We start from the raw sequence: 27,172 nt of genomic DNA, 5'->3' as shown, positions 1-27,172 counted from the left end.
CATTGAACCTGTCCAGTGCTGTCAAATTTATATGTTTGAGACCCCTCTCATTTCTTCTAAAGTCCAGTGAATATAAGCCAAGTCGATCCAGTCTTTCCTCATGTCAGTCCTGCCATCTCAGGAAATCAGTCTGGTGAACTTTTGCTGCACTCCCTCAACAACAACAATGTCCTTCCTCAGATTAAGAGACCAAAACTGTACACAATATTCAAGGTGTGGCCTCACCAAGGTCCTGTTCAATTGTAGTAAGATCTTGCTCCGATACTCAAATCCCCTCGCTATGAAGGCCAGCATGCCATTTGCTTTCTTTACTGCCTGCTGTACCTGCATGCTCACCTTCAATGACTGATGTACCATGACATCTAGATCTTGTTGCACCTCCCCTTTTACATCTGTCACCAATTAATAATCTGCCTTCCTGTTTTTGCCAGTAAAGTGGATAACTTCACATTTATCCACATTATACTGCATCTGCCCATTCCCCTAACTTGTCCCAAGTCACCCTGCAGCCTCTTGGCATCCTCCTCAGCTTGCACTGCTACCCAGCTTAGTGTCATCTGCAAACTTGGATATTACATTCAATGCCTTTGTCTAAATCATGTATATTGTAAATAGCTGGGGTCCCAGCACAACCCCACTAGTCACTGCCTGCCATTCTGAAAAGGACCCGTTTATTCCCACTGCTTCCTGTCTGCCAACCAGTTCTCTATCCACATCAATACATTACCCCCAATACCATGCTTTAATATTGCACACAGACCTTGTCAAAAGCCTTTTGAAAGTCCAAATACACCATATCCACTAGTTACAGCCTCAAAAAAAATTTGTCAAGCATGTTCCTTTCATAAATCCATGCAGACTTGCACTTATATAACACCTTTCATGACCACCTGATGCCTCAAATGCTTTACAGCCAATGAAGTACCTGGAGTGTGGTCACTGTTGTAATGTGGGAAACCCAGCAGCCAAACAGCAATGTGACCCAGATCACTAAAAATATAAATATTGGCCCTAGAACACTGGGGATAACTCCCCTGCTCTTCCAAATCATGGCCATGGGATCTTTTTGTCCAACTGAGAAGCAGACAGGGCCTTGGTTTACAGTCTCATCCCAAAGACAATGTGGCACTCCCTCAGCACTGCGAGTGTCAGCCTAGATTTTTGTGCTCAAGTGTCTGGAGTGGGACTTGAACCCACAACTCAGAGCTGCCCACTGAGCCACAGCTGACAGACCAGATCATCTGATGAATATTGACCCAGGACTTGGAAAAGCAAGTCTTCTTATTGAGGGACTGCCTATGACAACTTGGGGCAGACAAATCAAGCACAACAAAGCCAGCCAGGATTTACAATATTGTGTTTATTAAGTTACACAGCAAAGTACAGATTCAGCGTCTTCGGGATTTAACAGTATACACCACAGCCAGAAGTGCAACACTGCAGACCACAGCCGCACCAACAGCCAACAACACTACCCAGGACAACTTCCAATGGGTCCCTGGAAGAAGAAGACAATAGGTGAGGTTAGAGACCAGAATTCAACAAAAACTTGGCTGTAAAAAAAAAAAACTGGTCATGAGAGAAAGGAATCAATTGGTAATTCTGGACCAGAGTGAACTGGAGGGACAAAGACAATTTGCAATTGGCCTCCGATCACATGGTTGTGGGGAAGGAGACAATAGTGTTACAATGGAGAGGCACAAGCTGGATAGGCCAGAGGGTATTTACCTGGCCATCATTGTATGTTACAGGGAAGAGGTCCCTGATATGGATGTAGCTGCTAAAGCAACTCAGAATCAGAGTGGACTATGACCTACAAGCCTCATGGTGAAATGGTAGCAAATTGTGGAACATTTATAGAATAACTTGGGCAGTTTCCACTTGTAACTATTGCTCCACCCAGTGGACTACTGTGGCATTGCTGTTTACAATAAGGGAACAAGTTAACTGACTGGCTGAACCTCAGGAACCATCTTAAAGCATGAGGTTGGACTGAAAACCTCAGACCCATGTAGGAAAGGGCATAAAACCAATTTTTACATGAAAGGCCACATTGAGCTAGTCAAGTAGAAGCCTCAATATCCAGACACTTGGTAGGTGGGCCCAATTTCACTGAACACAAGGCAAAGAACCCAGTAGAACCAAAGTTCAGACAACCAGAGAACCCTCCAAAAAAAAAAAAAAATCAGATAGCCACTCACTTAAAATGCAGCAATTGTTGCCTCAGCAACATTAAACAGCTATGAGAGAGGTTGGCTGAAGTAGGCAGTTCACCCCACCAGTCAGTGGCTTGATTCAGCTCAGAATGGACCCCTGGGTCATACATCCCACCCAGCAAGAGTTGAACCTGATGTCATGTTAGTGCTGTGCAATGTAAGGGCCAGGAGCAACCAAACCTCATGCCTCACTCACCGTCACTGGTCTTGTGATTGGATCGCTGCTCCAGGCTCAGGATGTTGATTGGTCCTGATGATACGGCACTGTGAACCTCCTGGGCAGAATGGTTAATTGTGCGGCCTGGGTGGGAAAACAAAAAGCTGACAAGTCAGGTTATGCCGGGGGTAATGTTTAGATACACAGGTTGGACCTCTGGTCCAGCATCCTTGGTACCTGACTGGTGCCAAACCAGAGAATGTTCTGAACCATGGAGGTTAGTATATGACTACTGATATACCCTAGATAATCATGCCTAGCCTTACTAGTACCTGTAGAGTCCTGCTCACTGCTCTCCTGATTAGAGCAAAATAATAGTGCAGAACACAGCCAGGACTGCAAGCCAGATGTAAACAAACATTGTGGAAGTGCAGGAAGCCACCCAGGCAAAGCAGCAGTTCTACAAACTGATGCCAAACCACAGATGTTTCTGGATCAGAGAGGTTGAACCTGTATGATGAATAGAAAGGGCCATTCAGTCCCTTGAACTAGTTTCATCAAGTCATGGCTGATCTGCATCAACTCCATCTACCCATCTTGGCTGCAAAATGAACAAAAAAACTTAGCTATTTTCTATGTAAAAAAATTTAGCAGGAAGATCCAGATCTGGAGATGTGATGCATGCAGGAGAGGTGGCAAACACAAAGGATCTCTTCACCAGCTGGTCCAGGAAAGGTCTCCCTAGCCAGAGTCCTGCAGCAGATGGGATGCTATACGGCATGGATTAACCATTTCTATTCCTCCAAACTCACCCTCAAGGTAGGGGAAGCTCTACCCATGAAAGTTCATTTTAGGATATAGATTATTTAAATGGAGAAAGATGCAAAGTGCTGCAGTACAGTGGGACCTGGTGCATGAAACACAAAAGGTTAGTACGCAGGTACAGCAAGTGATCAAGCAGGCCAATGGTAACTTGGCCTTTATTGAAAAGGGGATAGAGTATAAAAGCAGGGAAGTCTTGCTACAGTTATGGGTATTGGTGATGCCACACCTGAAATACTGCCATTTTGGTTTCCATATTTAAGGATATACTTACTGGAGGCAGTTGAGAAGGTTCACTCGGTTGATTCTGGAGATGAGGGGGTTGACTTATGAGGAAAGGTTGAGTAGGTTGGGCCTCTACTCATTGGAATTCAAAAGAATGAGAGGTGATTGTATTGAAATGTACAAGATTGAGGGGCTGGACAAGGTGGATGCAGAGAGAATGTTTCACTGATGGAGACTAGAACTAGGGGGCATGATTTTAGAAGGGGCTGTCCATTTAAAACAGATGAGAATTTCTTCAGGGTTGTAAATCTGTGGAATTTGCTGCCTCAGCTGTGGAAGCTAGGACATGGAATAAATTTAAGACAGTTTAACCAATAAGGGAATAAGGGATTATGGGGGTGGGAAGGGAAGTGGAACTGAGTCCATAATTGGATCATCCATGATCTTATTGAATGGCAGAGCAGGCTCAAGGGGCTGTATGGCCATCTCTTGCTTATGTTCATAGCTAGATGGTTGAATTATAGGACAACTGGAACAGCAAGAAAAAAAAAAGAGGGAAAGTGGTAAAGAAGTAGTTAATACCACCATAGTAAAGGTCACCAACACTACCTCCTCTCTGCTTGCCAGGGATACATCTCCTTCCACAGGTACCAGCCACCCCAGGGTTGTTGAAGTCACAGACTGCTACATTACAATGGAAGTACACCTAGGAGAGAAGACCATCACATTCAGTTGCAAGGGAATGAACAGATTCACATTTCAAATGGATAGTTTTAACAAAGTGCTGAAAGTCTGTGGGTCAGGTAGCATCTGAGGAGAGAGAGAGAGAAACAGTTAATGTTTCAGGTTGATGACCTGTCAGAACTGGGAATGTTTGAGATGTAACAGGTTAAGGAAGTGCAGGGGGCAGGGGAATGAACAAAAGGGAAGGTCTGGATAGGGTGGAAGGCAGGAGAGGAGACAAAATGGTTACGGCACAATAGGAAACAAATATGAGTCTAGATGGGGTGTGAAGTGGCAGAACCACCAGCCACTACAGGAGAGAAAAGAAAAAAAAGAGGGAATATGGGCAGAGGTTATGATCTGAAATTGTTGAACTCAAGTCCAGAAGGCTGTAAAGTGCTCCTCAAACCCTTACACTTCAAGATGTTACATCTCAAAGGGTTTAATAGACTGGTAGCACTAGATGCTGCTTGACCCAGATTTCCAGCATTTTTGTTTATTTTGGATTCCAGCATCTGCAGTATTTAGCTTTTGTATATTAGTTTTAAAGATATCCTGACCCCACTCCAACACTGCTTACCAGGCCCTCCAATCCACCAGAATTGTTGGAGGCAAGGGTCTTCACTTCAAACCTCTTCAATGAGAATGGGTTCTCCACAGCCTGAGTGAACACTGGGTGGAAGGTAGTCATGTAGGTGTCCATGTGGTTTCCACAGCTAAGAGGGAACAGAGTAAATCTTTAGTATTTTAAAAGCAACCAGGAGTGAAGTGAAGGGTGTGACTGGCTTAATTACTTCACTTCAGTATCAAACTTGAAGAGGCAAGTTGTGGTTGATCCATTTCACCCTTGGAGTCTGGTGGGAGCACTTAGATTTTGACTACTTCTAGCAATGTGGCTTGGATATTAGTGTATTTGCTTCATGGGTTCTTAGCTTAAGAATTCAGAGCTACATTTGCTGTAAGGAACTAGCTGGTTTATTAGCAAAGGTTGAACAAAACTCAACTAGTTCATCCACTGGGCTCACAACTGCACGTCTCAATGTGGAGAACCTGAACTCAATTAACTGGGGTTTTATGGAGTCTGATCATGTGACTGGCCAAGCCACAGTGCAACAACTCCATAGCTTCTACATTAGTGAACAAAACTAGCTTCATAGTTTGAAAAGTCAACCCCAGAAGACACAAGGTTGGCACCAAGGCCCCATTTGAATAGCTATTTCAGTAGGTTCCTCCAGCCAGTGGAAAATCTCCATTCTGAAGTTTATCCAGCTGTGGCTCAGTGGGTAGCACACTTGCCTAAGAGTCAGGAAATTGAGCACAACCTAGGCAGACACTCCCAGTGCAGAGGTGCCGTCTGTCAGAGATGTTGACCAGAGGCTCAGAGATGTTGACCAGAGGCCCAGTCTGCTCTCAGGTGGACAAAAGAGCCATGGTCACTATTGTGAAAAAGAGCAGGGGAATTATCCTTGGTGTCCTGGTACCAATAATTATCCCTCAATCCACAAGATTATCTAGGTCATCATATTGCTATTTGTGAGAGCTTGCCATGCACAAGTTGGCTGCTGCATTTGCCACGTTACAAAAGCATTTCATTGGCTGTAAAGCACTGGAGATGTCTGGCAGTTGTGAAAGGCACTGTAGAGAGAAAGTCTTACTTTCATGGAATATAGCCTATGGGAGCAGATTTAGCACCAAGAGTTTGGCTTACACAGCATTTGTGCAAGAATCCATTGAGAACAGGAATGTTCCCATTGGCCCTGGCAGCTGCCATTTAATATTTGACTTACCCATCTACAATGATGTCCCATTGTGGCTGCCCGGACATCTCCGCTGAGCCAGTTGCCCAGCAGTTCTCCAAAAACAATTCGGCTCTGGGGTTCTTGTAGACCAGCTTGATCTCAAAGTAGAGTGGTTGGGTCACATGGACAGGTATTGGGTAGTCTTGATTCTGATAGAAGCTGGTGTAGGATAGATCTAGTAAAAGAAGCCAACAAAAGCATGGAGAACAGACTGCATTTAGGTACCAGTCTCCTAATTTTCTCTTCATCTTGCCCAATACTATGCTTCACTGGAGTCCATGTGACAAATTATGGCTAGAGTATAAAAGCAGGGAAGTCCTGCTACAACTGTACAAGGTATTGGAGACTTCTATTTGCAGACTATATGTACTCTAGTCCCTGTGTGATTGCATAAGATGTTACCTGATGTACTAAGGTTTACACTACATATGCTGGCACCACTAGAGGGGGCAACTGGGGTTTCCTGCCCTGGTGGCAGGGGCTGTATAAAAGGGGAGCCACCATGCTTGTGCTTTACTCAAGTCATGAAGGACCAAGGTCACTACAGTTTGAGTACAACACTGACTCATGGATTCATTCACAAGTACATTAGACTGCATACAGCTTAAGTCTCATTTAAGGAAGGAAATACTTGCATTGGAAGCAGTTACAAAGGTTTACAGTTGATTCCCATGATGTGGGGGGGGGGGAAAGGGGTGTTTGAAGGTTGGGCCATTACTCATTGGAGGAGTCAAGAATGAGAGAGGTGATCTTATTGAAATATACAAGATTCTGAGGGGGCGAGAGGGGCAGATGGAGGATGTTTCCCCTCATGGGAGAATCTAGAACTAGGGGCATAGTTTCAGAATAAGGGGCCGCCCATTTAGAACTGAGATGGAGGAATTTCTGAGGGTTGTGAATGTGTGGAACTCTCTGCTCTAGAGAACTGTGGAGGTTGGGTCATTCAATTTAAGGTAGAGATATTTTTGAATGGCAAGGGAGTCAGGGGTTTATGGAGAGTGAGCAGGGAAGTGGAGCTGAGTAAGAGTGAGGAGCCAAATGGCTGATTCTTGCTCCTATTGGTTTTGTAATTAAAAATAAAAAGGAGTCACTCTTTGGGCAGGAATCTACAATCTTGCAACTTAATGCGTTCAGCCCTACATCAATCAAATGGAGGTGGTTATTGGCAGTGAATGGTCTCAATTAGCAGCTAATTGCATGGAACCACCAGTGGCCAATCCAGAACCTATTCTGGTGTATTACTAAGTTATTCCACAACTGCGTTTGTAGTGTTTGGCCACAAGTGCTGTTCTAACCCAAGGTACTTATACAAGTGTTAAGCAACTACAGGTGCAGTGTCGAGAATCTGGAGTCCAGAATCGAGACTGTTGGTAGGGTCAGCTGGAATCTGCAAAATGTTCTGGAATCCAGGCCAGTCGACCTGTCTCCACCAGCCAGACAACCTTCTTGGCAGGGCTGGATGAAACAGCCCTGGTGGGAATTCCCCCGACGTTCCAAAATCTGGAAATACCCAAACTTGGGCTCTGGATTTGGGATGTCAGAACACAATCAAAAGTCTGGAAAAACCTGGAACAGCCTCTGTCCAGAGTTTAAATGTGGCACCTGTACCAACAACTTGTATTTATATAGTGCCTTCAATGTAGTGAAGTGTCTCAAGGCACTTCACAGGGAAGCCAATGTAGGTCAGTGAGCACGGAGTGATGGGAGTGGGACGGAGTTAGGACACAGGGCAGTGAAGTTTTCGATCACTTCTAGGTTTATGTAGGTTAGAATATGGGAGGCCAGCCAAGAGTGTGTTGGAATAATCAAGTCTAGAGGTAACAGGCATGGATGAGGGTTTCAATAGCAGATGAGCTGAGGTTTGGGGGGTGGGTGGGAGAGAGAAGATGAAAGGTGCTACAGAGGTGGAAATAGGCGGTCTTAGTTATGCTGTGGATGTGGTCAGAAGCTTCATTTCAGGGTCAAATATGAAACTATTGCAGAAAGTGTTTCAGCCTCAGACAGGAGTTGGAGAGAGGGATGGAGGCAGTGGCTAGGGAATGCAGTTTGTGGGGACTGAAAACAATGGCTTTGGCCTTCCCAATATTCAATTGGAGAATATTTGTTCATCTAGAACTGGATGTGGGCCAAGCAGTATGTCAATTTAGAGACCGTGGAGGGGGGCAAGAGAAGTGGTGGTGAGGTAGAGCTGGGTGTCGTCAGTGTACATGTGGAAACTGACGCTGTTTGCAGATGTTGCCAAGGGGCAGCATGTAGAGGAGAAATAGGAGGTGGCTGAGGATAGATCCTTGGGGGACATGAGGCAACGATGCGGGGACAGGAAGAGAAGCCGTAGCAGGAAATTTCCTGCTACAATCAGATTAGAACAAGTCCAATACCTCTTGCCAGTCTCACATGCAGATCTAGACCCTTCATCGCTCTACCTAGGGAGGAAAGAGAATAATGATGCTGCTGTAAGTTGGACAATTACTGGTTGCAGCTTTGCTTTTATCAAATGCCTTTAATGTTGATCCCAAATTAGCTTGCAAGTCACTTACTTTTCAAAGTTTGCCTAATCACAGACACGCTTGCAGGCACTTGCTGGAATCCAGCAGGGAGATGACCAAATCGGGTGCGGATGCTCAAAGTATCGTTGACTGGGTATCGACACAGGATGGTCAACCTAACCCAGAGACAAAAAGAGGTCCATGTTATGTATGTAACCCATGGCAACTTGTATCACACCAGAGGGCCCTACCTGTTGGAATCCAAGAGATCCCAGCATCCCTTGGGAGCACTATACAAGCAGGCCTCCCATGCTGTACCAGCACTGGAGTTTAATTAAAAAAAGGAGCCAAGGTCACTCATTGCACCATGAGTGCTACACATGGTAGTCCCTGGATAAGAGCATCTGGTACACAAAGCTTCCAATGCCAGCAGTTGAGATTACACAGTCTCCCTCCAGCCAATGAGGTGCATTAGTGTTAGTAACCCCATAATGTTGAGCTGCATCACTGCCTCCCATTATACTAAACTCAGCCTGCCGAGTGAGTGAACTAGTCCTCCTCGGAGGATTCTGAAGATAGCCGTCTCTCGAGTTTACACAAATACCACAACCTTACCTGAAGTTTGGATCTCTGGTTATTACAGGGAGGTCAAGTGGGATTCTCTCACTTGGGTAAGAGATTTCATTTTCATAAATGATGAAGTCTTTCATGATCTGGAAGAGAAAATGCCATACATTTAGATGGTTATAGTCCAGGACTATTCAGAGGTCAAAGCATGCAGGGTATTTATTGCTAGCTTAAAATGGGCAATGGCTTAGCATTATAATAGGAGCAGGAGTCAGCCATTTGGCCCCTTGAGCCTGCTCTGCCATTCAATCATGGCTGATCTGATTATAGATTCTGCTCCACTTCCCTGCCCCCCATAACCCTCAACTCTTTTTGCTCAAAAATCTATCCCTCTGCCTTAAATATATTCAGTGACCCAGCCTCCAGCTCTCTGGGGCAAAGAATTCCAAAGATCCATGACAAAAAAATTCCTCTGCGTCTTAAATGGGTGACGCCTTATTCTGAAACTATGCCCCCTGGTTCTTGATTCCCATCTACCCTATCAAACCCCCCTCAATCATATGCTTCATGGTACTTATGTATGCAACACCTTGTAACCAGCATTCTACTGCCACCAGAGGGCACATCTGTTGGAGTCCCAAGGGATCCCAGCATCCCTTGGGAGCACTACATACAAGCAGGCCTCCCATGCTGTGCTGGCACTCGAGTCAGAAGAGACCAAGGCCAGTAAGTAATCACATTGCTTTGCGATATAACAGTACTGAATTAGCAAACCAAGAAGTAGTGTTCAAACCCTATGCCAAGCTGAATTAGAATTCAAGAAATCTGGTAAATTTGTGGGATGGAACTGATGTGAATAGTAAAAAATGCAACTGGTTCACTGTCCTTCAGAGAATGGAACTAGTTAGCCTGGACTGGTCTGGCTGACATGTGACTCCACTTCCAAGACTGGGATTGGCCAAATTGCCCATTCCTAGTTGCCTAGGATAGAGTCTGGCTAGTTCACTCCCTCTATTTAGTGATTGAGGGCCCCCTTCAAGAGCAGTTGCTACATAGAAAGATCATTTACCCTCCCAATGGTTCCACATGAGTTGATATCGAACACGAAGAGCGCCTTCATTCCATCCTGTTCCTTGGGGCCACAGGTTGGATCTCTGAGCACCAGCTTACTAATATCAATGTCAGGAAGTGTTTGTGTGGATTTGATTGTGACAGCAACAGTACCATTTTGAAAACACACTGGAAAGAAGAATCATATTGGAAAGGTTACTAGGAGTAATGCTAGTATAACTTGTATTTATACAAGTCCTTTAACAAGGCACTTCACAGGAGTATTCTGAAAACAATTTGACACCAAGCTGCACAAGGAGAAATTAGGGTAGGTGACCAAAAGCTTGGTCAAAGGGATAGGTTTTAAGGAGTGTCTTGGAGACAAGAGTTAGAGGCAGAGGGGTTTAGGTAGGGAGTTCCAGAGCTTGGGGTGCAGCAACAGAAGGCACGGCCACCGATAGTTGAGTGATTATAATCAGGGATTCTCAAGAGGGCAGATGTCTGGTAGGGGCTGGAGGAGATTAGAGGTAGGGAGGGGGTGAGGGATTTGTAAAGCAAGGCATTGCTTAACCAGGAGCTAATGTAGGTTAGTGACCAGGACTTGGCAGCCCATGTCCTAACTCGCAGAGTTTTGGATCACTGCTAGTTTATGTAGGGTAGAATGAAGCCAGCCAGGTGTTGGAATAGTCAAGTTCCAATGCTCCTTTGATTGGCACAAGCCAGACTGATCAAACAAGTTACAAGAATTGGGTGGTGTACAGCTCTTTAAGGTACATGTTCAGTTCAACATAGTCAATGCAATGATGTTGCATTTGGTTACCTAATCCAAGTTAGAATTTAGGGTTTCTAGATGTATTGCAAGCAGATTAAAAAAAAGCGAGCCACAATAGAAGTGATGACAGCTTTCATGCTGCAAGTCAAAGTTGGATGGAGGGAGAAAGGTGCAAGAACTTCAACCCCAACAAACCTTGGACAATTTAACTAGATTTTCATGAGCACTTAATATGGACTGCCCAAGGTGTGACAATCTGAATCTTGTCCATGATCCTTACCCAACAATTCCTCCTGTGTGACGGAGAAGGTACAGCGCATGGTGAAGCTGCTGTACACCTCCAAGGTCTGGTTATCCTTCAGACTGAAGTCAACCCTGCATTGCACTTCATGGAGGGAAATTTCCTGAAAGAGATTGGGGGAGGACAATTAGACAGTCAGCCAAGAGAGGTGCAGGCAAGTGCATAAGAAATTGTGAATTGGAAGAAATAACAGAGACCAAAAAGTCTCTGCAGACTGGTGTTAGAATTGAAGATTGCTTCCAGTGCAATAGCTAAAGCAGCTTGAATGTAAATAACTAAGACAGCTCCAAACATCAGCAGGTCAAGAATGGCCTGTGATTCCAACCTTGAGGATGTGAAGGTCTCAGTGGAGACAAAAAACTCAACATGTAGGTTAAATGGTCCTGCCAATATCCTATACCAGGCACCCCTGAAAAAAACAACCTCAGGCATTTTAGGGCAGATGGTGCAAAGAACTGTTTGTGCCACCAGCTGTCATCAGGACTAGTACCAGCTACTTATCATGGTCATACATCTACCCAGATTGTGCGCGTTTGACTATATTTGAACTCACTTGCTTAATAAAATGCCTTACAACTCTGAAGACCCTTTGGGTATCTGACCAGTGATCCTAAATTGTACGAGTGTTGAGTGAGACATGTCCCGAGTGTACTTGGTATTGGAGGCCAAAAAAAAAGTACCTCATGAACAACTCCTGGCGAGGAAAGGGGAACCGCCAAGGAAAAGACAGTGCCATTGTCCATGGTCGCATATCCGTACTTGCGAGCGAGTTCAAAAGTAAGGAGCTCATCGGCAACATAAGGTAGCCAGTAGCGATCCAGATTGCCATGTGTCAGCAGTAGGTAGAGTGCGTCATCTCCACAGTAGCTCACCATGACAGGCAACACTGAAAAAGAGAAAGGCAGATTAGTTCTAGATAGCCGACCAAGCCAGAGTGGGAGAACCTCAAATGTTGGTTCTCATCTTAAGTTGAAGGACCCCTTTCAAGTGGATTTGTAATCATGGATTCCCATGTATACAATATGAAAGCACTGCCTTGAGTATTTAATAATGCTTATGATTATTTACATGTCAGATGGATATGCCTGCTCCTCACTAGAGTTGGTAGACCAGGATGCCTGTAAATGAATGGCAACTTTATCCAATTGAGGCTCTCCAGGGAAGAGGTGGGATCATTTTATAGATTGATGTGTATTACAATCAAGATAGATGCACTCCAGAATGGTTTCTACTGATGTACTGTATGCACCCATGAATATGCTCACAGGTTTGCAGAGTTGTTGCATTGAGTGGCTCATGTGATGTTTGAGACTCAATAAAACCCCAGTCAGTTGGGTAGAAGTCATCCAATGATGAGGTATGCAGTTGTGATCCTAGTGGGTGAACTGGTATTATAAAAAGGTGCTATAGAAAAGTTAGTGAAATATCCCAAGGTGCTTCACCAGGAATATTACGAGATAAAGTTTGACCAAGCTGGAGAAATGAGTACAGGTCACCAAAAACTGGGTCACAGGTAGGTTTTAAGAGTATTGAAAGAGGGGTAGAGAGGTTTATGTAGGGAGTTCAAGCTTGGGGCCCAGGCAACAGAAGGCACAGCCACCAATTGGTCGAGTGACCAGGGATGCTCAAGAGGGCAGAATTAGAGTGCAGAGATCTCAGGGGAAGGGGGGGGGTTGTGGGGCTGGAGGAGGAGGGGAAAAACCATGGAGGGATTTATAAAGAATTGAGACATTGCTTAACCGGGAGCCAATGTAGGTCAGTGAGCACAGAGTGGTGAGCAAGACTGAGTTGGGACATGGGGCAGCAAGCACAGCAGGGGGGGGGGGGAGGGAAGAAGAGATGGGTGAGCAGGACTTGGGGCAGTTGAGTTTTGGATCACCTAGTTTACACAGGAGAATGTGGGAGGCCAGCCAGGAGTGCAGTGGAATAGTCAAGTCTAGAGACAACAATGGCATCTTAAGAATCCATAGCAACACATTGCTATTAAACAAAGAACCCATGAAGCAAATCATTAAAACTAGGTTGGGTTTAACCAATTGTTAACTACAATGCTATTCTCCACAAACCAGATGTTAGCATGTTGCATGTGTCAAAGAACCAATAAGTGGTGAATCTGTTCCTAGGAGTTTTGAGCCAATGTGTGGGTGGAGGTGCTTAGCTGTTGGTGGAGGGGATTATTAGTACTAACATTTAATGTATTGTTATTGAAGTGGTCTCTGGTTAGAAACTGTTTTATGAAACAGACAGGCAATTTAATTTGCAGATCCCTCTACATATCAGAGTGTGTAGACCCCAGTCTGAGAACCACTGGCATTGGCCCCAGCTGGAGTACTGTGTCCAATTCTGGGCACTGCACTTTTAGGAATGGTGAGGGCCTTCGAGGGTGCAGAAACAATGATTCCAGGGATGAGGGACTTGTTACGTGGATAGACTGGAGCAGCAGAGGTTGTTCTCCTTGGAACAGAGAGGGTGGTGGAAATTTGATAAGTGTTCAAAAAGCGAGGTGTCTGAACAGTAGATGGAGACTGTTCCCATTGGTGGAAAGGTCAAGAACCAGAGGACACAGATTTGGGATTGGCAAAGAACCAAAGGCAACAAGAAAAGTATAGAGAGTGGTTAGGATCTGGAATGCACTGCCCGGCAGGATGGTGGTAGCAGACTCAATGGCTTCTGTCAACAGGGAGTTGGATAAGCATCAGGAGGAAAATTTGCAGGGCTACAGGAAACAGGTGGGGGAGTGGGACTGCCGAGAGTCAGCACGGGCCAAATATCCTTCTATGCTTGTAAACCTTTCCACAATTCTACGACAATTATAGCATTTACTGCACACGTGAGCCATGCTGCAAAAGAGCCTCCTACCCTACATCAATGTTATTTATTTCACCTTGTAACCTGCATCACCTGACCACCAGAGGGCCTACCTGTTGGAGTCCCAAGGGATCCCTGCATCCCTTGGGAGCACAGTATACAAGCAGGCCATCCATGAGGTACCTGCACAAGTTTTAGAGCCAAGGTCACACTTGCTCATTGTACACACTACTCAGTTTCATTGAGTACCAATCAACCCCAACAGCATTCTTCAGTACTCATCTGACTGACCTTCAAGGAATCTCTGCTATTTGCCTTAACCACTCCCTGCAGAAGTTTCTTCCAGTTCCTGACCACTTGTACACTGGAAGAAACTGCTTTACCCCAATTCCCCATTGAATTTCTTGACTATCTTATATTGATGGCCTCTAGTTAAGCTCTCCCACAAGTGGAAACATTCTCTACCCACCATCAAAACCTCAATTTTAAAAACCTCTATAAGTTCACCCCTCAGCCGGTTCATCCTTTTGATATTTCCTGCATTTCTGGTATCATCCTTGTAAATCTTTGCACCTTCCAGTGCCTCTATCCTTTATAATATGGTGACCAGCACTATGTGCAGTACTCTAGTCTAACCAAGGTTAGATACAGGTTCAGCATAGCTTCCCTACTCTTCAGTTCTAGAAATAAGCCCCAGTGTTGTCAGTGGACTTGCCTAAAGAATAATGGTATCCATATTTGGAGACAAGCCAAGCTTACTCACCAACATCATGCACATTGACTGTTATCACCAGTGGGACAGTGAAGACCTCATCTGGTTCTGGTACTATTTTGAAGATTAGAGTCAGGTTTAGAGTGTATCTTCTGATGTCATCGTAGAGATACTAGGGAAAAGAGTTTAAAAAAGTTTAAAAAATGAAACAGTTTAAAAAAAATGTCCTTCATGACTAACAGATGTCCCAAAGCACTTTACAGCCAAAGTACATTTTTTGGTGTGTCGTCACTGTTGTAATGTAGGAAACATGGCAGCCAACCTGTGCACAGCAAGCTTCCACGCACAGCAATGTGATGACCAGATAATGTTTTGTTACATTGATCGAGGGATACATATTGGCCAGGACACCAGGGATAACTCTTTGAAATAGTGCAATGGGATCTTTTACATCACCTGAGGGCAGTCAGTGACTCAGTTTAACATCTCTTGACAGTGTAGCACTCCCTCAGCACTGGGGGCATCAGCCTGGATTTATGTGCTCAAGTCCCTGGAGTGGGACTCAAACCCACAACCTTCTGACTCAGGCAAGAGTTACCCACAGCTGGCACTAAGGCTTCCCATCTGTAATTAGCCAAGGAATAAAGTAAGCAGCACTATAGAGAAGTTGATAATTATATACCAAAATCAACCAAGATGAGGGTGCCCAAGCACCATGTGCCAGGAGATGGAACGTGTCTCTAGATCTCAGCCAGCATAGTAATGTGGCAACTTTTTTTTTTTTTAAATAAAGTCAAGAGCTTGGGGTGTGGAAGATGGATTAGCATCTGGTTATGTACCAACTGCAGGGTCAGTGTTAAAAATAATTTAAAAGTCCAATTTTCCCCCTCAAGCAAAATTCAACCTTGTCTTTTGCACAAGGCAAATCTCAATAGAATTGCTGCAGAGATGGAACCAGAGATGTATTATTACCAACTGTGCTGTGGGTAGCACATGTGTCTTGGAGTCAGAAGGTTGTGGGTTTAAGTGTCACTCCAGGGACTTGAGCACAGAACAAAAATCTATCCCTCAGATAATGTGATAATGAGCAGCGATAGCTGGTTGTGGGAGCTTGCTGTGTGCAAATTGGCTGCTGTGTTTCCCACATTACACTCCAAAAGTATTTCATTGGCTGTAAAGTGCTTTGAGACATCTGGTGGTTGTGAAAGGCACTATATAAATGAGAGAGTCTTTTTAAACTGAATATGGGAGCCTCCCCTCCTCCCAACTAGGCAAATGTTGATGGGATGGTGCCAGAGATGGACAGCAAGGATATATCATTTGAAACTGAATATGGAAGCCTCCCCTACAACACTTGGTATTGGATCAGTTGAAGATCAAGGCACCACCCAATCAGGTGTTGGGATTGGAGCATACCTGCTGGTCTATGAGAGGTGCTCCAACATCAACCACTATGATGAACCCTATGGTGCCATTGGGATAGATGATGGTGTGAATATCATAACCATGTGTTTTCAGGTCATCCAATGTCAGATTCTTCTTCCCTACTGTAACAGACACCAGCTCCACATCTGGAAGGAATGGACCCACTGTGATGTTGAAATGTTCCTTTGGATGCGACACATCAGTATCTTGGGGAAAAAACACGATACATGTCAAATACACAATTTTATTTTTAATGCTCGATAGCACTGCCAACCAACTCGTTTCAAATGTTGGTGTTGTATGTACAAGTATACTCCTGTACACTCAATGTACAGTTACACAAGACTAATGTACCTTCACTCTACAATTGTACCACTAGAGGGTGCAACTGGTGGAGACCTAGGGGTCAGTTACACAACAGGTAACCAGGTATAAAAGAGTTTACCATACTGTACCCTCATTCAGGAACTGTAATAAATGGACTAAGGTCACCACAGTGCAAGTACAATACCTTACCATGGAGTCATGACAAGTGTGCTTAGACAATAGATTGCCTTCCCCAGAGGAAGGAGTCTCACTGGGATACAGGGAGGGGGGAACTTCTAACCCAATCCCATTCAGTCAAGAAACAAATGGAGTCGGGTGCATTGCTGAAGCCCTTTGTGGCTTGCACTCTTGTCCAGAGTCAGGTACTTAGGAGTTCAAGCCCGAGAGCATAAAACCCAGCCAACACTTGTCAGTACTGAGGTAGCACTGAGGTACCACCTCTTCATACATCAGAAATTGACAGCACTGAAGGAGGCCATTCAGCCCATTGTGTCTGCCAGCCAAGCCACCCAGCCTTATCCCACTTTCTAGCTCTTGGTCTGTAGCCCTGCAGGTTATGGTACTTCAGGTGCACATCCAAGTACTTTTTAAATGTGGTGAGGGTTTCTGCCTCTACCACCCTCAGGCAGTGAGTTCCAAACCCCCACCACCCTCTGGGTGAAGATTTCCCCTCAAACTTCAACCAATTACTTTAAAATCTATGGCTCCTGGTTGTTGACTCCTCTGCCAAGGGAACAGTCCAATCCACTATTCATACCTCAATTAAATCTCAGCCTCCTGTTTCAAAGAAAACAACCCCAGCCTATCCAATCTTTCCTCAGCTAAAATTCTCTAGTCCAGGCAACATTCACATAAATCTCTACCCTCTGGTGCAGTCACACCTTGCCTGTAATGCAGTGACCAGAATTGCATGCAGTACTCCAGCTGTGGTCTAGCTGGTGTTTTGGATGAGATGTTAGACCCAGTCTCGTCCCCTCAGGTATATGCAAGACTTCCCATGGCACTATTGCCAAGAGCTCACCCAAATATCCCAGGCCACTATTATCCCTCAACCAACACCAATAATGCATGGTAACCTGATCATTACAAGACATAGGAGCAGGAGTCAGCCATTCAGCCCCTTGAGCCTGCTCTGCCATTTAGTAAGATCATGGCTGATCTGATCATGGACTCAGGTCCACTCCCCTGCCTGCCCCCCATAACCCCTTATTGTTCAAAAATCTGTCTTGCTCAGCCTTAAATATATATTCAATGACCCAGCCTCCACAGCTCTCTGGGGCAGAGAATTCCACAGATTTACAACCCTCAAGAAATTCCTCATTTATTTTAAATGGGTGACCTTATTCTGAGACTATGTCCTAGTTTTAGTTTCCCCATGAGTGGAAATACTTTCTGCATCTACCTTGTCAAGCCCCCCCATTATCCAAGATCCTCATTCTTCTGAACTTGTGTATAGGCCCACCTATCTTAAGTCAACCCTCATCTGAGCTGCCTCCAGTGCAAGTGTATCCTTCCTTAAATATGGAGACCAAAACTGTACATAGTATTCCAGGTGTAGCCCCACCAATACCCTGTACAGTTGTAGCAGGACCTCTGCTTTTACACACCATCTCCTTTGTAATAAAGGCCAACATTCCATTTGCCTTCCTGATCACTTGCTGTACCTGCATACTAACTTGGGTGTTACATGCACAAGGACCCAGGTGTGGGAGCTTGCTGTGCACAAATTGGCTGCTGCGTTTCCCACATTACAACAGTGACTACACTTCAAGACATCCCAAAGTGTTTTACAGCAAGAGGTCAGAGGGTGTGTTTTAGGCAGGTCCTTAGACAAGAGACTGGCCACTAAATGCCCAACAAATACTAGCGGATTCTGTCACTAGAGCAACACTCACCGACAACAGATGGAACTTTCGGGATGAAGGGAGTAGATGTTAGACGGAAGACTCGGTGCTGAGTCAGCTCCTGAAGGTGGTCCAACCACTGATGCTCCAGAAGCAGGTGAATGCTGTAAATGATTCCATAGGTGTTGTTCATCATGTGACTCTGGAGGGGGAAGAGAAAACTCATTAGCAAAGCACTCCACCCCAATCATACAAAGGATGAACCAATTAGCATGTGGCCAAGATAATGAGTGGCAGGTCAGGGCCATAAGAGGAGCAGTGACCATGGGCAGTGTGGTGGCATACCATGGCAAGGTACAGCAAGAGCTGGTGCAAGAGGGCAACAGCAACAAAGAAGGATGTCAAGGTCCAGGTCGCTGATTGGAGCGAGGGCAGGTACAGCAGGAGCAGAGAGGTGGGGGCGAAGGAGTGGAGAGATAGAGGAACATGATCAGGGCCCGGGGCAGCATGGGCTAGCCCACACTGATGTGCGTGCACTGGGTCCGTGCAGCAGAGCAGGTCTCCAGTTGTCCTGGTTAACCCTCATCACTGGACCAAGGCCTCGATCAGTCAAGCCTGTGTCTATCCCACATTAAAATCCACACACAAGCATCCTCCACCCTTCAGAATGTAGTTTGGGGACCTGGAATATTAGGCCCTCATTGGAACACCTGTGAACTCATCTTTTTTAGTGTGGAAGCAAGTCACCATTTCAAGGGACTGCCTATGATTACAATGGAAGGGACTAGTCGATTGGATGACCATTTAAGCCAATTCTACAAGTCAAGCTGAAGATGCTCTTATCATTCATTTGATGTGGGTATTGCTGGCAAGGCTGGCATTTGTTGCCCATCCCCAATTGCCCTCAAGGTGGTAGTGAGCTGCCTTCTTGAACCATGTGGTGAAGGTGCTCCCATAACACTGTTAGGGAGGGAGCTCCAGGATTTTGACCCGGCAATGATTAACAGGGCAGCCTAAAGCATTTATTGCTCAAGCCAGGATGGTCAATGGCTTTAGGCCACCTACCTTGCTCAAGCCGCCTTCTGCTCCAACTGGGATGGTGATGCCAATCACAGATTTGTTGACGTACAGCTCGTATCCCCTCTTTTCCACAGTCTTGTCATCCAGAAATTTTCCATCGACTCCCATGGCCAGTATGTCCATGGTGATGTTGGCAGGGAACACCACTGGTGTCAAAACCCTTGGGGTGGTCCACACTAGCTGGTTGTCCTTCAAAATAGCAGGACCTGGGAGAGAATATTCAAGGGAGTTCAGTCATCGATAGCAGCTACAAATCTGTGGGGGGGGAGGGGAGCTCAAAGCAATGAACAATTAGGAGCAGGAGGCAGCCATTTGACCCTTGAACCTGCTCCACTATTGAAGCTCATGGCTGATCTTAGAAACCTCAAACCCACTTTCTCAATATCCCCGTATCCCTTCATTCAATCTGCCTCCACAGCCCTCTGGGGCAGAGAATTCCAAAGATTTACCACACTGAGTGAAGAAATTCCTCATCAGTCCTAAATGGCTGACCCCTTAGTTGGAAACTGACCCCTGGTTCAAGACTGCCCAGACAGGGGAAAACATCCTCCTGGCATCTACCCTGCAAGAATTTGGTATGTTTCAGTGAGATCACCTCATTCTTTTAAACTCTAAATAGTCTGCTCACTCCTCAGGACAATCCCCCCATCCCAGGAATCAGTCTGGTGAACCTTTGTTGCACTCCCGCTATGGCAAGTATATCCTTCGGTAAGGAGAAGGAAACTGTACACAATACTCAGGTGAAGTCTCACCAAGGCTTGATGTAAAAGACATCTTCCTGCAATAAGAGGACTTTGAGTAAAGGCCAACATACTCTAATTGCTTGCTGTACCTGCAAGGTACAAGGACATCCATGTCCCTCTGAACACCAACATTTCCCAATCTCAAAAAAATTTTGCAATTTCACCACAATGTGGATGAATTGGATTATTAGTACAACCCAAGGATGGTCAATCACTAGCCCAGCCTTGGGGAGTGTTTCACCATGAGTGGTGGAAGGTGCATCATTCGAAAGAGCTAGTGCAGACATGGGCTGAATGGCTGCACTATCCCAGAGCTCAAGAGCAACCAGGTTAAGAACAGAACACAAATAGTGAGTAGGCCACCTGGCCCCTTGAGCCGGCTCCACCATTCAAGATCATGGCTGATCTGATCATGGACTCAGCGCCACTTCCTGCCCATTCCCCATAACCCTTTACTCCCTCAATCTGTCAATCCCTGCCTTAAATATATTCAATGACCCAGCCTCCACAGCTCTGTGGCAGAGAATCACAGATTTACAACCCTCAAGAAATTCCTCAGTTTTAAATGGGAAACCCATTATTCTAAGGCTATGTCACCTAGTTTTAGTTTCTCCCCATTCTTCTGAACCCCAATGAGTATAGCCTCAACCTACCCTCAAGTCAACCCCCTCATCTCCAGAATCAACCTAGTGAACCTTCTCTGGACAGCCTCCAATGCCAGCACATCCTTCCTTAAATATGGAGACCAAAACTGTATGCAGTACTCCAGGTGTGGCCTTGCCAATACCCTGTACAGGAGGCAGTGATGCTGTGGAGATCATGTACTTACCAATAGGACAAGCAGTTGAGCTGTCAACTAGCAGAATCAGCCACCTTTGCTTGTAGAATACTGTTGCCTTGATGCTTTCAACTGGCATGTGGTCAATCTTTTGGAAAAAAAGTAAAAGAGTGTAGTATAACTAAAGTAAACTTGATAAACTTTCAACAAGACAGTTGGGATGCATTTCCCCTGGCTGACAGGGCATGATTAAGACAGTGACAGCCAGCTCAGTTAATTGGCTGTCAAGATTATGGGCCCTACTTTTCTGGTCCTTTGCTCTTCCAAGTTACTACATCAGGTAGTCAGCCGTGGGTCACACCCTCACCTCAGAACCAGAAGGTTGTGGGTTCAAGTCCCACTCCAGGGACTGGAGCACATGATCCAGGCAGACACTCCCAGTGCAATGCTGAGGGAGTGCCACACTGCCAGAGGTGCTGTCTTGTGGACAAGATGTTAACAGAGGCCCTGTGTCCTTGGGTGGATGTAAAAGATCCCACAGTAACTATTGGAGAAGCTGGGGAGTGGTTGGTGCCCTGGGCCAATATTCATCCCTCAAATATGAAGATTCTGATCACATTGGTGTCTGTGGGTGCTTGCCATGCACAAATTGACCTGTGTTTCCCATGTGATGAGACCAAGAGTACTTCATTGGCTGTAAAGCACTTGGGACATCCTGAAAAGGTTATAAATGCAACTCAGCATATAGTAGACACTATATGGAGTAGTTACACAAGATCTGAACCCAAGAAATAAGATTAGGAGTAGGCCATATGGCCACTTGAGCCTGCTCTGCCATTTAATCCGATCATGGACTCAGGTCCACTTTCCGGCCTGCTCCCCATAACCCCTTATTGGTTAAGAAACTGTCTCGGTCTTAAATATTCAATGACCCAGCTTCCACAGCTCTCCAAGACCTCAATGCCATCAAGTCCCAGTTAATAGTGAATGTGAAATCAATTATTGCAGCAGTTGTGTTAAAGATGGATGCAATCTGGTTTTTTCCTTCATCAGCTCACTGGAGAGATGTAGTCCTGGTTCACAGTGCCACTTAACAGGTCAAAGAACCATCTATTAAGGGGTTTCCAATGCCACTTACCATTTCAATACTGGATTCATTGGACCCGTAAGGGGCTCTGAACACAACCCGCGAGGCTGTGGTGTTCACCCCGTAGCCAAGGATGTGCGCTTCTGTGGTGGTCATGGTCCGGAGCATCATGCTCTCTCCTTCACTCACTTGGAATACAATCTGCCAGACAGAGGTCACGGCTTCCTGAGCCTGGAACACAAGTATTTATATAGCCCCTTTAGCATAGTCAAATGTCCCAAGGTGCTTCACAGGAGATATAAAATTTGACACTGAGCCACATGTAGAAATTAGGGCAGGTGACCAAAAGTTTGGTCAAAGAGGTATGTTTTAAGGAGCATCTTCAAGGAGGAAAGAGGCAGAGAGGTTTAGGCAGGGCATTCTAGAGCTTGGGGCCCAGGCCACAGATGGTTGAGCAATTATAAAATCAGAGATACGCAAGAGCAGAATTGGAGGAATGCAGATCTCTGGGTGGGTTGTAGGGCTGGAGGAGATTAGAGATGGAGGGGCAAGGGCCATGGAGGGATTTGAACACAAGGATGAGAATTTTGAAAGCAAGGCATTGCTTAACCAGGAACCAATGACAGTCAGCGAGCACAGAGGTGATGGATGAGTGGGACTCAGTGCAAGTTAGTACACGGGGCAGCTGAGTTTTGGATCACCTCTAGTTTATGTAGGGTAGAATGTGGGAGGCCAGCCAAGAGTGTGTTGGAATAATCAAGTCTAGAGGTAACAAAGGCATGGATGAGGGCTTCAGCAGCAGATGAGCTGAGGAAGTCAAGACACTGGGTACCATCCTATGGGAGCAAAGATCTGGACAATATATAGTGGCTGAAATCCAGCAGCATGGACCTTGGTTTTTCAAATCCACTGCTGTCAGTTTCTGCCCCTCAACTGTATAAAATGGAATACTTGCCTTTTAGCTGAGGCATAGAATACAAGAGCAGGGGGGTTATGCTTGAACTGTATAAAACACAAGTTAGACCACAGCTGGAGTATTGCGTGCAGTTCTGGTCACCACATTACAGGAAAGATGTGATTGCACTGGAGAGGGTACAGAGGAAATTTACCAGGACTGGAGAATTTTAGCAATGAGGAAAGATTGGATAGGCTGGGGTTGTTTTCTTTGGAACAGAGGAGGCTGAGGAGAGGCCTCATTGAAGTGTATAAAATGATGAGGGGCCTGGATAGAGTGGATAGGACAGACCTATTTCCCTTAGCAGAGGGGGTCAACAACCAGGGGGCATAGATTGAAAGTAATCGGTAGGAGGTTTAGAGGGGGTTTGTGGAGAAATGTCTTCACCCAGAGGGTGGTGGGGGTCTGGAACTCACTGCCTGAAAGGGTGGTAGAGGCAGAAACCCTCACCACATTTAAAAAGTACTTGGATGTGCGCCTGAAGTGCCGTAACCTGCAGGGCTACGGACCCAGAGCTTGAAAGTGGGATTAGGCTGGGTGGCTTTGTTGGCCGGTGCGGACATGGGCCGAATGGCCTCCTTCCGTGATTCTATGAGGAACGGCTTACATTTGAGCTAGTACATTGCGATTTGTTAGGTGCAGACTGGTTTCCCCCCAATCCCAAGTTTTAGGGGATTTTGGAGTAGAGACAGTATTAAAATGGTAAGGAAGGACAAAGTTCCTTATCCTTTATCTGCAAAAGCAGGTTCTGGATTTTGCTTACTGATCATAGAACAGAAGGGAAGCCATTTGGCCCATCACACCATCTCAAGAGCCATCCACTTAATCCTACTCCCTGCACATTTTTCTTTAATTATATGAAATTCCCTTTTGAAAGTTACTATTGAATCTGCTTCCACCAATAGTACAATACAGACAAGACTCCCAAAGCAAGCGCTCTACTCTGAACTCCTACATGGCAGGAGAGCCCCAGGTGGGTAGAGGAAACGTTTCAAGGACACCCTCAAAGCCTCCGATAAAATGCAACATCCCACCGACACCTGGGAGTCCCTGGCCAAAGACCACCTCCAGTGGAGGAAGAGCATCCGGGAGGGCGCTGAGCACCTCGAGTCTCGTCGCCGAGAGCATGCAGAAAGCAAGCGCAGGCAGCGGAAGGAGCATGCGGCAAACCAGACTCCCCACCCACCCTTTCCTTCAACCACTGTCTGTCCCACCTGTGACAGAGACTGTAATTCCCATATTGGACTGTTCAGTCACCTGAGAATTCAGAGTGGAAGCAAGTCTTCCTCAATTCAGAGGGACTGCCCACAATGCCACATTACAACTCACTGCATCAAAAATTCTTCAGCTCTTGTGTATCTGTAAAGCATGCACTCCCATGTTCTGCCACCAGGGAGTGCATCCCCTGAAGTCCCAAGGGATCCCAGCATCCTTGGAAGCACTATACAAGCTGGCCCCCAAGGCTTGTTCCTCACTGGAGTGTCTTAAGACTGAGGTCACTTACTTTAAACCTCCCTGTGGGCAGCCTTGTGTTAAGAACACAAGCTCCCTCAATGATTTTTAAATCAGTGCCCTTTGATTCCTGACCTTCCTGCCACTAAAGTTTCTGCCCATTGACTCCACAGAAATCCCCCAATTTGAATGGTACTCAAAAGTAATCCTAGTCTTGGCTGCAGTCTTGATCAAACGACATTACAAGGGAGACCACAAAGGTGACAGAGGGCCAGACATGTACTTACTGCCGGTATAACAGCTTCCCAGTCCTCCATCTCCATTTGTTCTTCAGCAATGCCAGGAAACAGTCTCCGAACCGAAACCTATTGGAAACAGAAGTCAGTGACCATGACGTCAAGGCAACCGCTTAGTATTTCTGCACCCTTAGACGTTGCCTACGGTACGGTCATGAAGCTGTCCACATTGTGAGGAACAATGAACCAAACGTCAAAGTGAGGGATTTTATATCAATGAAATTTACAGCGCGGAAGGAGGCCATTTCGGCCCATCGTGTCCGCACCGGCCGACAAAGAGCCACCCAGCCTAATCCCACTTTCCAGCTCTCGGTCCGTAGCCCTGCAGGTTACGGCACTTCAAGTACTTTTTAAATGTGGTGAGGGTTTCTGCCTCTACCACCCTTTCAGGCAGTGAGTCCCAGACCCTCAACTCGGTGAAGGAACTTCCCCTCAGCCTACCAATTACTTTAAATTTATGCCCCCTGGGTTGTTGACCCCTCTGCCAAGGGAAATAAGCTCTTTCTATCGACTATATTCAGGCCCCTCAATTTTATACAGAGGTCGCCCTCAGCCTCTTCTGTTACAATGAAAACCAACCCAGCCTATCCAATCTGTCCTCAGCTTAGATTCTCCACTCCCAACATCCTTGTAAATTTCTTTTGTACCCTCGCCAATGCAATCATATCCTTCCTGTAATGTAACAAACTGCATGCAGTATTCCAGCTGTGGCCTAAATCAGTATTTTTACACAGTTCAAGTACAACCTCCCTGCTCTTGTATTCTATGCAAGGAGGGGATAGCAAGGAGAACGTGGTCTTTGATTAGAGACCTGGCTGTGCCAATTGCCAGAAGTTAAGGATAGAGGCACTGGAGAAGGTGCAAATATTTACTCATGATCAGAACTAAAGTTATACCCATTGGGGAAAAGACTGAACTGGCTGGAGCTGAGAAAAAGGGTGACCCAATCAGTCTTCAAAATTATGAATGGGTTCATTAGGGTAGGCGGATGTTTCCAGTTGTGCTGGGGTGGGAAGGGACCAGACCTAGGGGGCATGAATACAGGAGAGCTCCCAATAAATCCAATGGGGAATTCAGGAGAAATCTTAGTGAAACTTGCTACTAGAGTGCTTGAGGCAAATAGCAGAGATGCATTTAAGGGGAAGCTATACAAGTATGTGAGGGAGGAATAGAACCATATACAGAGAGAGATGGAGGGGGTGGGAGGAGGCTTGTGTGGAGCATAAACCCCAGCATGGAGCAGTTGGGCCAAGTTAAAATTCTGACCATTGCAAGTTGCAATTTTTCTCCTTTTTGTGTTCCACTGCAGAGTTTCCAAAACCAGTGTGTGTTATTGGTTGTTGAGGGCATGAGCCAGCAGGCAGGATAGACAGGCTCTATAAAAACCATGTGATATGTAGCAGTGTGACATTAGTGACTGAATAAAATGATATAGAACCACTGGAGATAGTGTGAGGCTTCAACCCAGCTAATTTATTTAGTTTCTTCCCCCCTGCTTGTTCTTAGATGCTTCTGTATTCAAGTGCCCAATAGCACATGGGAAATCAGAGCACTCTTTGTTGCAGGACATGTAGTCGTATTTATACGAGGTCATTGCAAGCTGAACTCAAGGGGCTGAATTTTAGGCTCATGATTTGGGGGATTGGTAATGGTGGCGGGGTGATAAAGTTTGGGCCTCAGTCAACAACATTGGACAGTTGACCAAGGCCCAAACTCATGTATATTATATACCCTGTGCACTCAATGTAGTTATACAAGACTACAGGATGTATCTTCACTGTATATACTATGCCTGTACCACCAGAGGGTGCAACTGGTGGAGACCTAGGAGTCACCTGTATGCAACAGGTAACCAGGTATAAAAGGGGAACTCACTGTGCTGCACCCTCACTCAGGAGCTGCAATGGACTAAGGTCACCACAGTTCAAGTACAATACCTTACCATGGAGTCATTACTAGAATGCTTAGACAATACAAACTTTATCGCCCTGCTACCATTACCACTCCCAAAATCATGAGGGGGCAGCACTGAGGGAGGTGTTGTAAGCCTCTTGGGGCATTAGCATGGGAAATTCACAAGCTGAAGAGCTGGGAGTGCTCAGATGTGCCTGGGGAAAACCCCCACAAAAACCATTCCCACCACAACAAAAAAAATTCACACTGACCCTTTCATTACTTACCTCTGCAGTCAGTATAGGTCAGACTGCCCGATTACACTGGGGCATATGGGTCAGGCAAGAGTTAGAACTAGCACTGGTGTTGCAACACTGGGCACAGCTCTTCTGGGCGGTACTGCTCCGTGCTGCTGTTAAACCGGACCAGAGATCACCGGTGACCTCACCATTGCTCCACAAAACAGCGCAGAGGACCTGAAAATCAACCCCCCGCCCCCGGTACTGAAGTGGATTCATTGAATAGTTACCTCCATGTAGTTCTCTTCACAAACTATCTCCCGGGAACTCCACTGGTATTCAAGTCCACAGGTCATGGGAAAAATATAACTGGAGAACAGACCAGGAACAAACTGGTTCTCCACATTTAGATGAA

The 27,172-nt window shown here is 45.8% G+C and overlaps 1 protein-coding gene across 1 annotated transcript; it reads right to left on the bottom strand.

Moving 5' to 3' along the window:
* Positions 1-1,388: 1,388 nt before the first annotated feature.
* Positions 1,389-27,172, bottom strand: LOC139232810 (uncharacterized). Its single transcript, XM_070863304.1, has 19 exons — positions 27,048-27,172; positions 24,617-24,694; positions 21,974-22,153; positions 20,887-20,983; positions 19,300-19,520; positions 18,286-18,436; positions 16,055-16,269; positions 14,690-14,810; positions 11,799-12,004; positions 11,098-11,221; positions 10,065-10,234; positions 9,044-9,141; positions 8,480-8,604; positions 8,321-8,365; positions 5,931-6,117; positions 4,724-4,859; positions 4,030-4,126; positions 2,413-2,517; positions 1,389-1,498 (listed from the first exon to the last, which is right to left on the bottom strand). Exons 1-19 carry the CDS (start codon positions 27,111-27,113, stop codon positions 1,389-1,391), a joined length of 2,532 nt encoding a protein of 843 aa, XP_070719405.1. The 5' UTR covers positions 27,114-27,172.

Source organism: Pristiophorus japonicus, chromosome 20 (assembly GCF_044704955.1).
Source record: "Pristiophorus japonicus isolate sPriJap1 chromosome 20, sPriJap1.hap1, whole genome shotgun sequence".
Lineage (NCBI taxonomy): Eukaryota > Metazoa > Chordata > Chondrichthyes > Pristiophoridae > Pristiophorus > Pristiophorus japonicus.
The sequence above is the reverse complement of the archived record's forward strand: the minus strand, read 5'-3'. Positions and strand labels throughout refer to the sequence as shown.

Excerpts from the sequence above, each read along its gene's own strand:
- LOC139232810 (XM_070863304.1), bottom strand. The coding sequence starts at position 27,113 with ATGACCTGTGGACTTGAATACCAGTGGAGTTCCCGGGAGATAGTTTGT. Across the intron at positions 18,437-19,299 it reads CAGAAGGCGGCTTGAGCAAG|AGTCACATGATGAACAACAC; the intron begins GTAGGTGGCCTA and ends TTCCCCCTCCAG. Across the intron at positions 9,142-10,064 it reads CATGTGGAACCATTGGGAGG|ATCATGAAAGACTTCATCAT; the intron begins GTAAATGATCTT and ends TTTCTCTTCCAG.